This window comes from Scomber scombrus, chromosome 5, assembly GCF_963691925.1.
Source record: "Scomber scombrus chromosome 5, fScoSco1.1, whole genome shotgun sequence".
Classification (NCBI taxonomy): domain Eukaryota; kingdom Metazoa; phylum Chordata; class Actinopteri; order Scombriformes; family Scombridae; genus Scomber; species Scomber scombrus.
Genome location: NC_084974.1, coordinates 22,928,424 through 22,944,519, shown reverse-complemented (window position 1 = coordinate 22,944,519; position 16,096 = coordinate 22,928,424). Strand labels below are relative to the sequence as shown.

At 37.0% G+C, this 16,096-nt stretch overlaps 1 protein-coding gene across 1 annotated transcript; it reads right to left on the bottom strand.

The window, feature by feature from the left end:
• Window positions 1-1,973: 1,973 nt before the first annotated feature.
• st14a (ST14 transmembrane serine protease matriptase a) lies at window positions 1,974-14,548 on the bottom strand. Its single transcript, XM_062419056.1, has 19 exons — window positions 14,312-14,548; window positions 11,451-11,610; window positions 10,423-10,553; window positions 10,227-10,297; window positions 9,402-9,568; window positions 9,241-9,276; window positions 8,513-8,747; window positions 7,866-8,008; window positions 7,684-7,787; window positions 7,479-7,591; window positions 7,248-7,384; window positions 7,034-7,138; window positions 6,792-6,899; window positions 6,585-6,698; window positions 5,633-5,755; window positions 5,246-5,429; window positions 3,660-3,931; window positions 2,836-2,972; window positions 1,974-2,718 (listed from the first exon to the last, which is right to left on the bottom strand). The coding sequence occupies exons 1-19, from the start codon at window positions 14,351-14,353 to the stop codon at window positions 2,560-2,562; spliced, it is 2,541 nt and encodes an 846-aa protein (XP_062275040.1). The 5' UTR covers window positions 14,354-14,548; the 3' UTR covers window positions 1,974-2,559.
• Between the last annotated feature and the right edge of the window lie 1,548 nt (window positions 14,549-16,096).

Below are 16,096 nucleotides of genomic sequence, written 5' to 3'. Positions count from 1 at the left end.
CTTTCCTGTCACTGAGGGAGGTAGCACCATAGGAAATGAGATTTAAAACTTAGAATGTAACCATACTATAATTAATGTTAACAAGAAACGGAGAAAGTGTTGAAAACAGAACAGGAGAACTACTTCACAAATAAATCTATGAATGTGATATGCATATTCAATGGAGAAATCTCTCATTTTACTTTGTAAGATCCAACCATATATCGCTTTGGATCGCCACATGGCGACCAGTGATTGGTAGTGGGGCTGGGATGAAGCAAAGCACATCGTCATAGAGGTACCAGATTACATCATCATGAATAGGCCAATAGAATTAATTTGGACCTCCACTGTGCATACATTTGACCTGGATGTTAGTGTCATCTGTTGCAATACCTGGGTAAATGTCATCATCATACCTGACCATACACCACTTTCCAATGATGTCTGTACTAGTCCAATCAACTGCACTAGATTGGCTCAGAGTTTGGTCACGCATACTAATAGCATCTGTAAAAGTGTATTGAAGTATACATATAAACAATTTAATCAAAACAACAATATTACATTATCTTTATAATAAGACAGCAACCTCAATAAAATGTTAGATGCATATACTAACAAAAATTAATAAATGCTCATATGTCACCCACATTTCATAATATGGGCATCAGCTCAATGATACACACAAGATAACTTTTAAAAATGTTAGCAATTTATCTAAATAAACGTTTTAAACTGTGTGACTAGAGTGAAACCCAATCAGTGTCACTCCTGTTACTCTGGAAAAGTAACAGGTTTGACAGTAACAGGATTGACGATTTCAAGCTAATTTGCCCCTAGCTAGCTAATGTTCAAGGTCACAAGAGCACATGTCATACATTTTGAAAGAATCTTACTTGTAGATATGGTAAATATCAAGATATACAAATTATTATTTTAATTAATATGTTACAAATTGGTAACAGTAATGACGCTGTATGATGTCCCCCACCCCAACAATCTCATAAAACAACAAAATTATACATTATAGAAGAGAGAAACTTAGTTGTGTTTTAACTGTTGAAAATCCTCTTCCTGTAAATGATGTAACTTCCTGTGAATGATGTCACTGTTGAAATGTGCCTTTATTTTACAGAGGTTTTTTTGTGTCAGTAACAGGGTTGACATGAAATCAGGGGACACTGATAAAATGATTTAAATTTTATAAAGATGACATGTATTCATGCTGAAAACCTTGCTTAACAATGAGATTACTATTAGAACAATATACAAATGTGAAAATTGTATCATTTTTCCAACAACAAGTTACAACTAAAAAGACCTGAAAAATAACTTTCATAGTGAGGGACAGGCGAAAATCCCTGCCTTATCAACATAAATGCAAATTTAACTATGGAAAGTAATATTTAATTTACTTAAATTTGAGGTAGTGTTGATGATAGAAGACATACTAATGTTAAGTTTTTAAATTATGTGTGTATTTGGTATTATAGTGATTTTATGACAGATTATTTCTCTGGGACGCAAAATGTACCGATTTCACGGAATGACCCATTTATTGTTCTTTATTCTTTCTACTGATGATCTTTGTATTTTTGCTATCCACTTGCTGCTGCAGAAGTGTAAATGTCCACATCATGGGACTAATAAATATCTTACCTTTTCTTCCTCTTCCTCTAATAACAGTACCACCAAAATCATTATTTGGGTACAACTTGCAAACTATTCACTGCTCCATTCTGCACGCATACTGTGGGAAATGCATAGTATTAGACACAGCTCTGTAAAAAGGGAGATCTAAATAATATATCTAAATAAATGATCAGGTGCAATGGAAATAAAGCTAAAGTTATAAATGTCAGTCCCTGAAAATAGAAATGCAAAGAACTGGAGTTATACTGTATAAGAAATATTTTATTTAAAAACATCTAAAATACATTAAAAATACAGATTTACAGAGTTGAGATACATGACACTGGTATAGTGGTGAATGGACTAAAAGTCATGTCAAATTCATAATTGTTCACATCTGTTAAAATGAAGCATCAGACAAAGGCATACAAAGGTGAGGAGTGCACTCAGTAATCTCTGTTGGACAAACATTTTAAAGTAAATGCATAAGATACCAAACCATAGGAGGTATGAAGGATTGAGCTTGCTGTCTTGTTCGTTTTAATTTATACATTTAAGAACAAAAGACAACAAGGATAAATGGTGGGAAATTCATATGATGGTTCAGAGTATATGTGTAACAATCACACCTAAAAATCTATTTCCGATGCTGCATATAACATTGTTCTCCAATAAAATAACAACAGCAAAAAAAAAAAAGCCCCACACAAAAATAAAACAATTATTTACATTTCATTATCCCCACCCTCATAAAATCACAGTGGACATTAAAATGTGTTTCAATTGCTCTTCAAGCAGACGGTGCATTTTTCTCTGCTGCTACAACTGGACGTAGAGGCAAATCAGAGGAAATTCAAAGTGGTATTTTTCCGATCTGCACTACAGTACTTGTCATCAATCCGTGTTCATATCTGTGGTCTTGTTCCTTGACCACTTCTTGTCGTTTTACACTCCCGTCTTCTCTTTTATCCAGCCACGGTATTTGGTCACTGTTGTGTAGATGCCAGGTTTGTTTCTGCGGGCGCAGCCGTCACCCCAACTCACCACTCCTGCCAGGAAATTACGACCTTTGAGTGGACTGGACAGAGGACCACCAGAGTCTCCCTAATAGAGAGAAATGCACAGTTACATGTGTTAGAGCATAGAAGCACTACATGGGGGCTCGGTGTGTGTGTCATGTGTGCCATCATTTCTGTTTTTCCTCCTTAAAAATCAAATTACCTGACAAGCATCGACTCCTCCGCTCAGCACTCCAGCACACAACATCCTGGAAGTAATCTGCCCTCCCATCAGGGTATTACACACAGAGCGGTTGATGATACGGACCTGGGCTTTTTGGAGCACTGTTGCAGCAAATCCTGATTCACACAAACACAAGACGACAGCATCAAGCTTTAGGTCTAAATTTCATATCATTAGTTTGGGGATGCAAGGCTTATTGTGGCCCTATCAAAGCACAGATATATAATTCCAATAACAGCAGCTCATCATTACAAAAAATTATTGTATCTATTGGCAGGTTCAGAATTTAGCTGTATGGTTTATATTATAAACTACATGCCATTCATCTATAGGCAAATATAAAGCTACCACAATGAAAACATTTAAGCAAACTGTTAAAACCAATTAAAAAAAAACAATCTGTAAAATCACAGAAATGATGGCACATTTTAATACACAATAAATCCTAATTTTTATGACAATGATCCAAAATCAATGCTGAATATTACTCAGACATAACTCATAATGTTATCAGATATAGCAGGATAATGATTGGTTATTGTTTTGCTGATGTTTTTAAAGGGCATGTATAACTTAATCCATGGCAATGACAGATAGTAGTGTCCATTATAATAAAAAACACCTTTTAGACCATTAATATTACATTCATTTTCACTCAAAATCGCTAATTCTGCATTAACTGCAATATAAAAATAGCATTTATTGTTTATGTTTACACACATTATAGTTCCTAGATATTTTAGAAATTCAGTTTGAGTTCGGGCCTATTTTAGTATTTGAGGTATTCATGAGAGAGAGCTCACCTCCTTCCCGAGTGGCGCCCCATCCCGTGATCCACACGGTGTTACCAGCTGGAAAGTCGTGTTGGGCAGCTGGTAAGCAGATGGGCTGAATGTAATCCGAGTATGTGACAGGACTGTCCAGCTCCATCAGGGCGATATCATTGTCGTAGGTGTAGGCGTTGTAGTTAGGGTGGGGTATCACCTGTTTCAGGTTCCTCTTTGCCACATTACGTCCAACATTTCGCTGGGCGTGGAGGCCGAGGTAAGCTTCCCAAGTGGCGGGCTGAGAGAATCTGAGGATGACGTGTGAAAACAGAGCATAAAATTAATTTTCAATATCTGATGACCATTAACAGGCACATAATAAGGCACAAACTTCACATTGGAAAGTATTTAGAAAACCAGGTTGTGTAATTTAGAATTAGTGGTGATTTAAGGCAAATTAAATGTAATGCTTTGGTGTTAAAATATACCATAACTGTCCATTTTCTTGAGTAGAGCCATAAACAATTTAGCCATATCATGATTTCTGCTTTATTAGCCCACTGACTGAATCAAACTGTGTACACTGCAATTGTGTGGCGTATGTTTTAACCACTTTAATGAAAAAACTATTTTCTATTTTCTATAGTTATATCATTCTTGTACAGGTCTGTAAAAAATCCAAAAGGCAATTATTAAAAGGCAATAATGATGCTCAGAAAGAAAAATAGCAACCTATTGTATTATATCTATTGTAAGTTGTTTTTTAGCTTTATCGCCAAGCTCTACATTTTGCTTTACTGTGGTGGAACAGATGCATGATCTCGGGTTTCAAATGTGTTCAATTATTAGGTTCCCGGCATCCAAGCATTGTGTTGTTAGTAAAAACACAGAGGTGTAAAGTTTCACTTTTCATGTGACAAATTGTTTACAGTACCTTTGGAGACTAACTACTGAACCAACTATTGTTTTGTCCTATCAATTCAGACAATTTAAGAAGGACTAGACTCCTTCCAACATGTTTAAGTTTTATCAGCTTTAATTTTTCTTAAATTTTATTATAGGGCAAGAGTAGGGAGATGGCGATGGGACAAAGAGAGATGGAGAATAACATCCCACAAAGCTCCACTGCTGTTATGTGGCATATGTTTTAACCAGTGGGCTACTGTTTAAGATTAAGATTAGCCAGCAGCATACCAGAATATATCAGCAATCATTTCAAACTATAGAGTAGTTTAAGAGATCTTTAGTGCTGTCGTGTTGATTAAAACTATAGTTAATTGTATTTAAGACTATTTAAGGCCTTGAATAATTCTGCAGCACTTGGACACAACGATTGGCTAAAAAAGGCTTTAAAATAATGTGTCCAGGATAAGAATACATAATCATAGATAAAATGAACATCAATGATTACACACCTATTTCAGTTCTCTTTGAATAATAGCCTCAGCTAAGTATATGAAGATGTTATGATCACCAGTTATCTAAAAGTGGCTGAGCTCCAAATAAGATTTCAGATTTCACTTCACCTTACTCATTCTGAGAAGATTGTGTGTATGAATTCTGACTAAGCAAAGAAAATAGCATGACTAAGTGCCAGTGAGTACATAAAAATGAATAGTTACTTTGTCCTGCCGTCATCTTGCACGCAGTGGGCAGCAGTGACCAGCCAGCGTGGACTGATCATGGATGCTCCGCACACGTGACCGAAACCTTTGACGTGGAGGCTGACTTGCCAGGGAAACTCCCCTTCTTCTGCATCCTGACCGCCGACAATACGCGACGTCTTAAACATACTCCTCCCACAGTCTGCAGGGTAAACAATCAATTAGTCAGAGGGCCGCACTTGTCGCGTTGCCAGAAACTAGTGGAAATTCACAGCTGTTTAGTCATGCAATCTACACAATGCAGATGGAGATAATAACTAGCTTTCAATCTGACACAAGTTATGTCACAAGTTGGTATAGTACATGTAACCAGACAGGTTTTTTTTGTTTTTTTTGATAACATACCACAGTTATCCTCATCAGATCCATCGTCGCAGTCCTGTGTCCCGTCACATTCTGGGTTAACTTTACTGATGCATTTTTTGTTTTTACATTTATATGTAAGATCAGTGCAGGTAACATCACCGCCTGCAGAGAGAGGAAGGGGAAAAAACCATCACATCAAAACCAAAACTATGAAGCAGACCCTTTATAAACTAATTCAGTGAAGAGGAAAAACTACTAATTTTGCCATAATTAGGTTTTATTTTAATGTGTCCACAGAAACTGAACATAATCTCACATTTTCACTACAGTTTAAAGTATTTTAAAGTGTCCTTGAAGTCAGTTTAATATCATTTTTTAATCACTAACATGTTAACATATCGAGCACATACAGAGCAACTTTTGGAGATGTTTTTGAGCACCTGCTGAATGTTAATCTAATATTGATTATTAGATTGTTTGTTTGTCGCTTTGTTCAGTCGTAGTTTGCTCTGTTATTGTGTGCTGCTTATGTCAATCTGTGTTTTATACTTATTGTAACTCGCTTGTCTTTTAATGTTTTAAATCTGTGTCTTGATTTTAGGCTGCCAACTCACACCTGGCCAGGGACAACAGATAAAAACTAGCCTTTGGGCTAATTCTGGCATATTCACAGATATGTTTATTAATATGCACTGTCCCTGACAAATAAACTAATAAAAATGAATTCACTAAAAGAGGCAAAAAAAGCTTCACAATGCCTTAGAGTGCTTAATATAACCCCTTTTTCCACAGTTGTTTGATGGATAAAATGACAAGTGATTTAATGACACTGTAAAGCAAAAATCATTGCCACTGACAAGATACTATCCCCTATCATTATTTAGCTTGTTATGAGAAAAACATGATTTATTTAAAGACTGAATACTAGATTTAGTGTATTATGCTTTGACCTTATGTCATGTCATTATATTTTAGGAGAAAAAAGTCTCACCTCTTGCACAGTCCAGCTCGTCTGACCCATCTCCACAGTTGTCCGTGCCGTCACAGCGCTTCTTCTCAGAGACACATTTGTTATTCTTACACATGAACTCTCCGGATTTACAACCTTATAAAAAGGAAAAGAAGCACATGTGAATGGTACAGGAAAACAGGCAGAAACATTTATAATATGTCCTCCGTCAGTATAAAGAGGACTTACCACAGTTCTGCTCATCTGTGCCGTCTCCACAGTCATTGACACCGTCACATTTCCAGAACATGGGCTTACACAACCCATTTTTACAGCTGATATCACTTGAACGGCACTCTAGAGAAAAAAACAGTTCAAAAAATGACTGGTACAATATTACATATATAACTCATTTTGTGTAATGATGTAGAGTGTAATTAAAACAGCATTTATAATCAATCGTGAGTATCTTCAGAGTTAATAATACTTACTGCAATTTATCTCGTCACTCATGTCTCCACAGTCGTTCCAACCGTCACACTTGAGCTCCAACTTAATACAGCGCTGGTTTTTGCACTGGAACTGCTTTGGACAAGCTATGGATAACAAGATAAAGAGTTTCCATTAAAGAAATGTTGAGATAGACTTATCTGATGTCAAGAAATGATTGCTATCTAGGAGAAACCGTCACTGTGGCCTACTTACGGTCTTTCACATCGATGGCCTCAAACTCGGCGCTGAAACCTCGGTCCACGTAGGAGGCATCGGAGTAGAACATCACGTTCATTGTGTTGCTGTTACTGGTTTCTGTCACCGTCCCGTCAGGCTGTTCTCCACATATTCTGAGGATTAAATGCACAAAAAAATGAGGGGTCTACTCTGTAATGTAATCCCCTTTTTTGTTTTGTTTTTTATACACAGGAGGCAAGGACTCACTTCTTCCCGTCTATCGCCACGTAGTCTTTGCGACAGTCCTTACGGTTTTCCTGCCCGGGCTCCGACAAGAGGAATTTTTTGAACGTCACCTTCACCGCTTTACCAGCTGGGACCTTAATGATAAATAAATGACACAGTAATGTGTGGAGTAGAACAAACATATGACATGGTTTGGTAACGTGTCGATTAAGTCCCATCGTCTCACCTGGATCGACCACTGGCATGTAGTTCGCGGTGGATAGTAATTCGGGAAGTTGGGAGAAGTGAACTCGCCTTTGTTGCCTGTCAGCTGGCCACCACATGTTGTACCTGTTTAAAAAAAAAAAAAAGTGTTAGCATTTATATAAATATTCGTAGATAGAGGCTCACATAAGTATTATTTCCTACCTGCACTTCCACGTTGAACTTGTGAGATCTGTGCTCTGAAGCCCGGGTAATTCTTCTTCTCGTTCGTGGCCATTGTTACCAGCATGACGTTACCAGAAGACAGAAAGGTCAGTGGTTCACTGGGTGAGTAGTACCCACACATCCTGTAGAACAAACACAATAAAAAAATGTATTAAAAACATAACTTTATGTACCAGGCTACATTTTGTTTTAATTGCTTATTCACTGTAGTATTCAACTTATTCAAGAACCCTAAAACAACATACATCCTATCTTACTCTTTCAAGACAGGTTGCTTTGAATAGAAATAAGTTAATCACAAACTAAAAGCTTCAATCCTAGGGGGGAAAAAGTATCATGCAGCATCAATTTTATCTCTTTTTTTTCAGGGAAACTGTGTTAAATTGCCACTTTTATCGTCAGGATATGCACATTGTAGAAATACAGACTGCTTTCTGACTAGTGACTACATTTTATTCTTGTTTAAGAAAATATTCACATTCTCAAATTTTCAGCTAAATTGCTCATGGCCACTGTGAAAATAAGGTAAATGATAAATCAAGGGTGCTGAAGTCTGAAAAGTTATTTATCTACTTGAAGCTGCATTTTGGAGAGGCAAGGAGGGAGTGGGGGGGGGGGAAACTCACTCTTCCATGACGCGGCTCTCTATGGCCACTAAGGAGTCGTAAAGCTTGACAAAGTCATTCTTGCAGTTTTCTTCCAGGTTCATTGTGTCAAATTCAAGCTTGACGACGTAGCCTGGGTCGGCTCTCAGCTGCCACTGGATGAAAGTGTTGGGGGGATAAGGTCTGTTGGGGAAGCCGGGGGACTCTATCTTCCCAATCTTATTCGTCCTTGTATGTTCAGAATACCTCAAAAAGTCTGAAACAAACAACAAAATTTTAGTGATGTTTAGATTCAGCTTTGTAAGAATAGAAAACCCTGTAAGAGAACCAATTATCTCAATGAAAATGATTATGACAAACTGACAAACTATGACAAATGCCTAATTGCCTCATTTAAGATGTGTATATCATTACTGGCATTTTCTGGTTATGGTGAAACATTGAACTAAATATAAAAATCTAATTCTTCTGTATTAATGATAAGTTACAATGACGTTTTGATAAAAATACACAGAAACAATATTTTGTGTACATTTATAAGATAAAGTCTTGCATTTACCATTTAAAACTCATTATGGATAACATTGAGAAAAACACAATATGACCACACTACCTTGAATTGTCAGTCAAAAAATATCATTTTCTAAAGAATATAGATGACACAGTTCTTCAGTTCTGTTAGGTAAAAAGCCAACTGTATAGATGGGTTGTCTAGAAAAGTAAATGATAAATGCAATCTGAATACTAACCATTGAATGACGTTGAAAACATGCGTGAATCGAGTGCTGTGAGATGAAACAAGAACACAGTTACACTAAGTAACATCTACTTAGTTGAGGATACTGACAAAAAACAGTATGTTGGATATGTACTGAATCACAGGTGACAGTATTTTAGGCTCTGACTCTACCTGAGGACACCACATCTTCGAGGACCAGAGAGTTGCCAGGTCTGTACAGGCTACGCTGCTCTTTGTCCACCAGCTTGTTGATGGCTGTCATGGCGCTGTCCACAGATGCACCTTGGCCTACAGGGACATTGAACTCAGACAGGTAGTAAGCAATAACGCTGCCTTCGCTGGGAAGAAATGAGACAAGGATCAAATAGTTAACATGATATTCAGATTATGCCAACAAAATCTTTAAAAAAAGATATCCCACAATCTCACTTTACTGGAAGGATTAGATATATGCATGTGTGCCCTCATATTGGCCTCTTACTGTAAATTGGCCAGTGATGTCAATAGCAACGCGATATGATGACTCATTTTTAAAAAAATAGTCTAAAACATGTTGTGAAAATAAATTCTTCCAGGGCTCAATGGAGAGTTGTAGTGTTGTCTAGTCTTCATTTTACTTTGATAATATGTGATTTTTATTGATTACATGTTTGTGCTTAGAGATCTTCTTTTTCTATTACTTTTATCACTGATATAACTGAACTGGAGCAAAACTACTGAGAGAAACATTAAATTCTGGCTGATTCGGGGTATTTTGGGTATGAAAATTGGAAATGAAATTCAAAAGCCCAGAACAGTTGTTATCCATCTGATTTACCAATGCAAACATGTGAAACTAGCAAATATCACATCACAAATGGAGACATACATTAAAATGATTTAAAAAAAGCACTCGGACATTCTCTAAACTTATATTAATACATTTTATTATCACTTGTTCCCACATTTTCTCCAAATTTCAGAAACATAGACAAACAAAAAACTTCACTGTCATACCTGAAAGCCTGAACTTTAGAACCAACATAGTATTTGGCCAGCTGCGGACTCTTAGTGTAGATGGCTTTAAGCTGAGAGAGACACGAAGAACACAACAGAGCATGAATGAAGGCTGTTTGAAAAGACAAAAAAACAAACTGCTGACATTTTTTTAAGGATAAAAAAAGCGCTGTGGAGGTCTGAGCAGGCGTCTTACCTGTGCGTTCACCTGCTTTGCCAGCGCCTTGAACTGGGAGCTGTTGGAGTTCTCATAGCTGTCATCAAAAACCTGGTTTGTAATCCGCATGGAGCCGCTGTACATCTTCTTGACCCGAACATCTTTACGGACTGCAGCAGGATCATACAAAAAAAAAAAGACTCAAGATACACACCTACACACACTTTGACTGCACAAGAGTTCAATTTATTTAAATTTTTGATGCATGATGCCACCTCAATTCTGAAGAAACTGTCCTCCATGGATAGTCTTTAAGCCTTCAGTACCATAAATGCTCTATGCCTTAACAGTCAAATTTAATGCATCTACAGCATGTGGAATAAGCATATGAGATTGCTTTTCTACAAACATCTGCCCCCGTTATCAAAGTGACTCTCTAAGCTTTCCCCAAAACACCAGACAGCTGCCTTCATCATGTTAAGGAGAGAAAACAGTGTGTCTCTCTGCCAAGATTTTAGTGCTGCCTTTACTGTGACCTCAAGGCCCAAGCTTGACCACATGTATCCCATTATGTGGCATCTAAAATTTGAGAAATTCCCTAAAACAGTCACCATGTTTTTCCCCCTTAAAATTCACAACAAACTTTTAAGGATAGTACATTGGTGAAGTGCAAAAAATGTCTGACATATAAAAATGTATCACAGTTTGATAAGACAATATAAACAATCAATATTTAAAAAATAGTCACTAAATTACCAAGACACAAAAGGTGGATACAATATAGGTTACTTGTAAGTTACTGTAGGCATTTCTAACTCTGTACATGATCTTCAAGTTACTGAAATTAACATTTAAAACTTGTTAACTTGTTCATCTTTGTCCATGTTGGCATTATGTTGATCTTGACCATTCCCTTCAACATCTGAATATTTTGCAGCAGGAGGCGCAGCTGTACTTGGGGCAAAGTCTGTATGTATATTGTAACTAAGTGACATACTTTAAGTACATTTTGTCCAACCCTGTACATGATCTTCTGCCTGAACCGACAAAAAATAAGGGTTACTTACAGTGGAAATGCCAGACCAGCAGTCCGGTCATAAGCGCGATAACAGCAGCAAAGATCAACACGCCGATCACAGCACCGGCTTTTCCCGGACCCTTTTTCTTCTCGAGCTTTTTGTTATCGGAGGCTGGCAGGAACTGAACATTGGTGTCCCATTCTTTGTTCTGGAACACAGACGGACATTTGATTGGATGAATCAATGATCAATACACAACACTGAAGGATAATGACGTGTTGTCCACTTTGTAAACACAGAGCTGCAGAGGTTGCAAAACTCTGCGGCACTGCTGGTTTTGTGTCATGTTGAAATAAGACAAAGGAAACAGCTATGGTTTTCTCTAACTGAGTACATTAGGTAATCAACTAAAGAGAGGTGATAGTGACAGACAGCAAGTAGGTTCTTGTGTATTTTAGGAATGTCTTAGCGACCTATAGAAATTGGTTCTCAATCAGATAAACTGTGCAACACACTCCTCTGAAATACTAACAAAATGTAATGTCTAAATTTCAGTTAAAAACTCAAACAATACAAGCAGTGTGTGGTTGTGTTAATGAATTAAAAGGGAGCTTAAGACATGAGTCACATCACTGTGGTTACCTTTAAGGAGAGACTCTTTTTGTGTGTGTGTGTTTGTGTGCCTGTGTGTTGGTGCGTTGAGGGAGAGTACAAAGGTTTCACCTTGTAAAATCCTGTCAAACCTGCTGGGAGTAAACCACTCAGAGCTCTGAAGTGGAAGACAACAAGTTTCTGTGAATGCTTGCTGAGCTGTAGTATGAAATTTAAAACACTGGATTTCTTTTGTGGTTCACCAAAAAATCATTTTAAAAAGCTTAGGAAATGTTTCAAATGATTCAAAAAAACACTGCTAGGACTGTGACATGACAATTACAAGGTGCTAACAGGAAGATCACCTGCAGTGTGAAACGGTGACACCAATAACTACTTTATAATCCGAGGGCAACACTTTCTTTCTGTCCGCTTAAAGCTACTCACGCTGAATGACAAGAACAAATTAAAGTGCACCTTTGAGGGCCCTGCAACAACTCAAGCATTAAAATACACTACCTGTACCTCCACAGAAGAGTTATTTTCATTTGTCATCTCACAGCACTCATTGCAGAGACTGTGGAATAGATATTCAAGCTGGTTTTCCCTATTTCTTTTTTTTTTGTCTTGTTTATTACCCAAACATTACATGCATCATGCATTCACTGCCTGAGGGGCTTTTTAAGTGAGGCCTACTAATTAAAAGGAAATCGTATTTTAAATTCAGAAACATGGGAAACAAGTCATTACACCACATCTCTTCATACAAAAGTTAAAGTTTTCGTGGCTCTAAATCAACTTCAATATCATCAGAAATGTAAGACATGAATCTTTGTGAAGCTTCATAATTGAAGCATTAACCTTTAATGAGCTTGTAAGCAAATTTCTCAGTTAGTGTGAGTGTTGACGTGGTTCAATAAAAAGAAAACATGCACACAAAACTACTGACCGAACATTTTCTCACCTCTTTAATTTGCAGTTTGCCTATAATTCTTAAGGTCAACTGAAACATGAATCTTTCTCATCATAATATGTTTTTAAATGATATTAAATGATAGCCCAGCCTCAGTGTTAAAGAGCAACACTTATAGCATGAACAAAGAACAACAAGCTGACTCCACATATCTGCTCTCTTGTGCCCTGGAGGTAAAATCCTGAAGGGCATTATCCAGATATGGCCTTGTATTTATGACCATGCTGTGATGCTGTGGGGTAGTTGGGACTGGATGTTAGTCTACAGAACAGAAGGACTCGGTGAAACAAGTCACAACAGGGCGGAATAACAGCAGGAATTCAGACTGTCGGCCCTACAGTGGCTGCATGTCTTCTGAGGACCCTCACTGACGAAGCCCAGGAATTAAGGTTCCCATGATTTATGTCAAGAAATCCAAAGAGAGACACTCTTAAGGTTTCATCTGAAATTTTGAGAGTGGTTTAAGTTGGAGGGTTTTTGGTGTATTCTGCATGTAAAAGGCGCCTTTAAACACTGTCTTATTGCGCTTAATTATTAGAAATGATGTATCAAAGAAAGACTGAGGTGGGTAAACATAGGGCCACATAGGGCTCGTTTATAAGAGGAAAATCCCCCAAATCCTGCAAAAAGTTACAATTAAATTGAATGGAAAATTACAGCTTGAGCCAAAGAACAAGAGATCTTTAAAAAACAGCCTTATGATTGGATGACATTTCAGTTTCATCACAATGTCGATTCTTATCCTGATGCAAATTAGAAATGTTATTGTACTGCATACTTCCTCTTTGCTTTCATTCATCTAAAAAAAAAGGTGACATTTTTGGGCTTTTTATACATGGTGATAAACAGTTTTAAGGCTCTCCCAACAAATACCAAATTCAACAGTTTCTCAGCTCCTAAGTGCTGGTTTGTTTTTTAAGCAGACCAGAGTGTTGTTCATAAGAAGTTTGAGGTTATATAACAGCCCGGTTGTAATTGTATGCAGTGAAACAAACTGTTGTTTGAACAGTAGGTTATGTGAAGAATGAAAACACAAGTGACACATACAAGTCATGTGAGATAGTATGGGCTGGTTCATTTATCAATAGCCAACACTTATTTCATCTTTTTGTTTTAGCAGTTTAGTTCACTTATTGTTTAATTATGTCTAATGTAATTAAGGAAAAATAAAGGTGACATTGATGTCAGTGTCACACAGGCAACACCCAAATCCAAACTCTTTCATAAAAGCACAGAAATCATCTAATCTACATTTAATGACCCATATATATGACCCATATATATGACCTCTCTATATATATATATATATATATATATAGGTCGTACAGAAATATAGAATACTTACCGAGTTAGGGCTGTATCTCAGTCCACTGTCCATGTAATCCATCAGTGGGTCCAAGCTGAAATTAAACTATGAAATGTTTCCTCTCCCTTTCTAGTTTCTTCTCTCTTCTTGTTACTTTTCTTTGACTTGCAGTAGTTAGTCCAGGTGAACCTGCAGGCCTGCTCACCTTGATGATTAATCCTACGTTTCTAAAACCAAATCCACCTGCGCGCAAAACCCCGATCAAATCTAAGAAGTTTACTCACAAAGTGTTAAAAGTGTTAGTTAGTTTTTTCCTGAAAGACGGGCTTTTCTTCGGTCGAGATGTTCACACACGTCTATCAGGCTACAATATGTCGACCACCTGTTTGACTTCAGCGGAGGGAAACCAAACGAAACAGCAAAAAAACTATAAACTGGGGTTTCCGGGAGCTTCAGGTTTCTGCGGGCGTGTCTCCATACCTGTTCACTTCCTGTTTACCTGCCAAGATGGAAAAAAACATGTTTTTATTGTGTCCTTCTACGAGAAGTGATTTAGAAAGACTACTAAAGTGTACATTAAAAACCGTACCATTAACTATTATTATACTTTACTATTCCATATCATATATTGGTCAGATAATACGGACAATGGTGCGATTAGTAGTCATTTGTAAGCATTTAGGGGATTATACACTTTATTCTACATTGGCGTATTTTCAATAAATTGTTGAAATAAACGACTAAAGCTGTTTAATTTCTGAGTGTTTTGGTTAAATATTGATGATATGTTGGTTTCATACGACCTATTTTTAGTATCAGTCATGTGATCTTATCTGACGATGATTCACTTCTGCTAAATCACCCCCATCTCATCCTTTTACGTCTATGATGAGTCACAGGTTTCTGTTTAAGAAAACGGCATCCCCTAAATTCCTCTAATCTGTGATAATACTATACAGGATCTCTAATTTGTAATTTTAGAGACTTTATTAATCTCCCTAAACATCATCGGATTTAGACAGCACAAGTACAAAACCTGTCAGTGGTGGAAAATTACCAGGTACATTTACCTACCTACTTACAGCTTATGAAGCTATGCTTATATTACTACACTACATTTCAGAGGGAAATGTTGTACTTTCTACCCCACTGCCTTTATTTAACAGTTATAATTACTTTTTAGATGAAGATTTGACACAATGAATAGCCTAACATAACTAGCTTTTAAAATACAACACAGATGAAAAGATACAGATAAAGATGAAGCCAGTGGTTTCCAGCATTTTTTCCTTTTGACATATTACAAAAAGCAGTGAGTCAGGCTCACACTCCAGATGTCTATGAGTTGTTAACAGCTCCACCAAATAGTGATTTTCCCCTCAAATATTGAATTGAATTGAAGTACTTTATTAATCCCTTGGAGGGGAAATTGAATAAACAATAAATGTTCAAATGATCTGATATTTGACCGAAAAATCAAAGATTAGAGAAAAAGTCCAAAAACTGAAAACACATTTGTGTATCAGAACTTAGTTTTTTCTTCCTTCCTCTCCCATTAATCATTTCACAACCCCTCACATTTATCTGCTGTCCCTTTGGAGGGGCCCCACCCCTAGGTTGGGAACCACTGGACTTGCATGGGTTTAACCCAGGCTAGTATGTTGTATCATGTGAGGCACCTTGTAACAAAATGGAAACTATAGAAATAAAGTTTATTATTATTATTTATATATAATATCAGTCACACTACTTTTACTACAATACTTTAACTACATCAAACTGATAATACTCATGTACTTTTATTTAAGTAGGATTTATCATGCA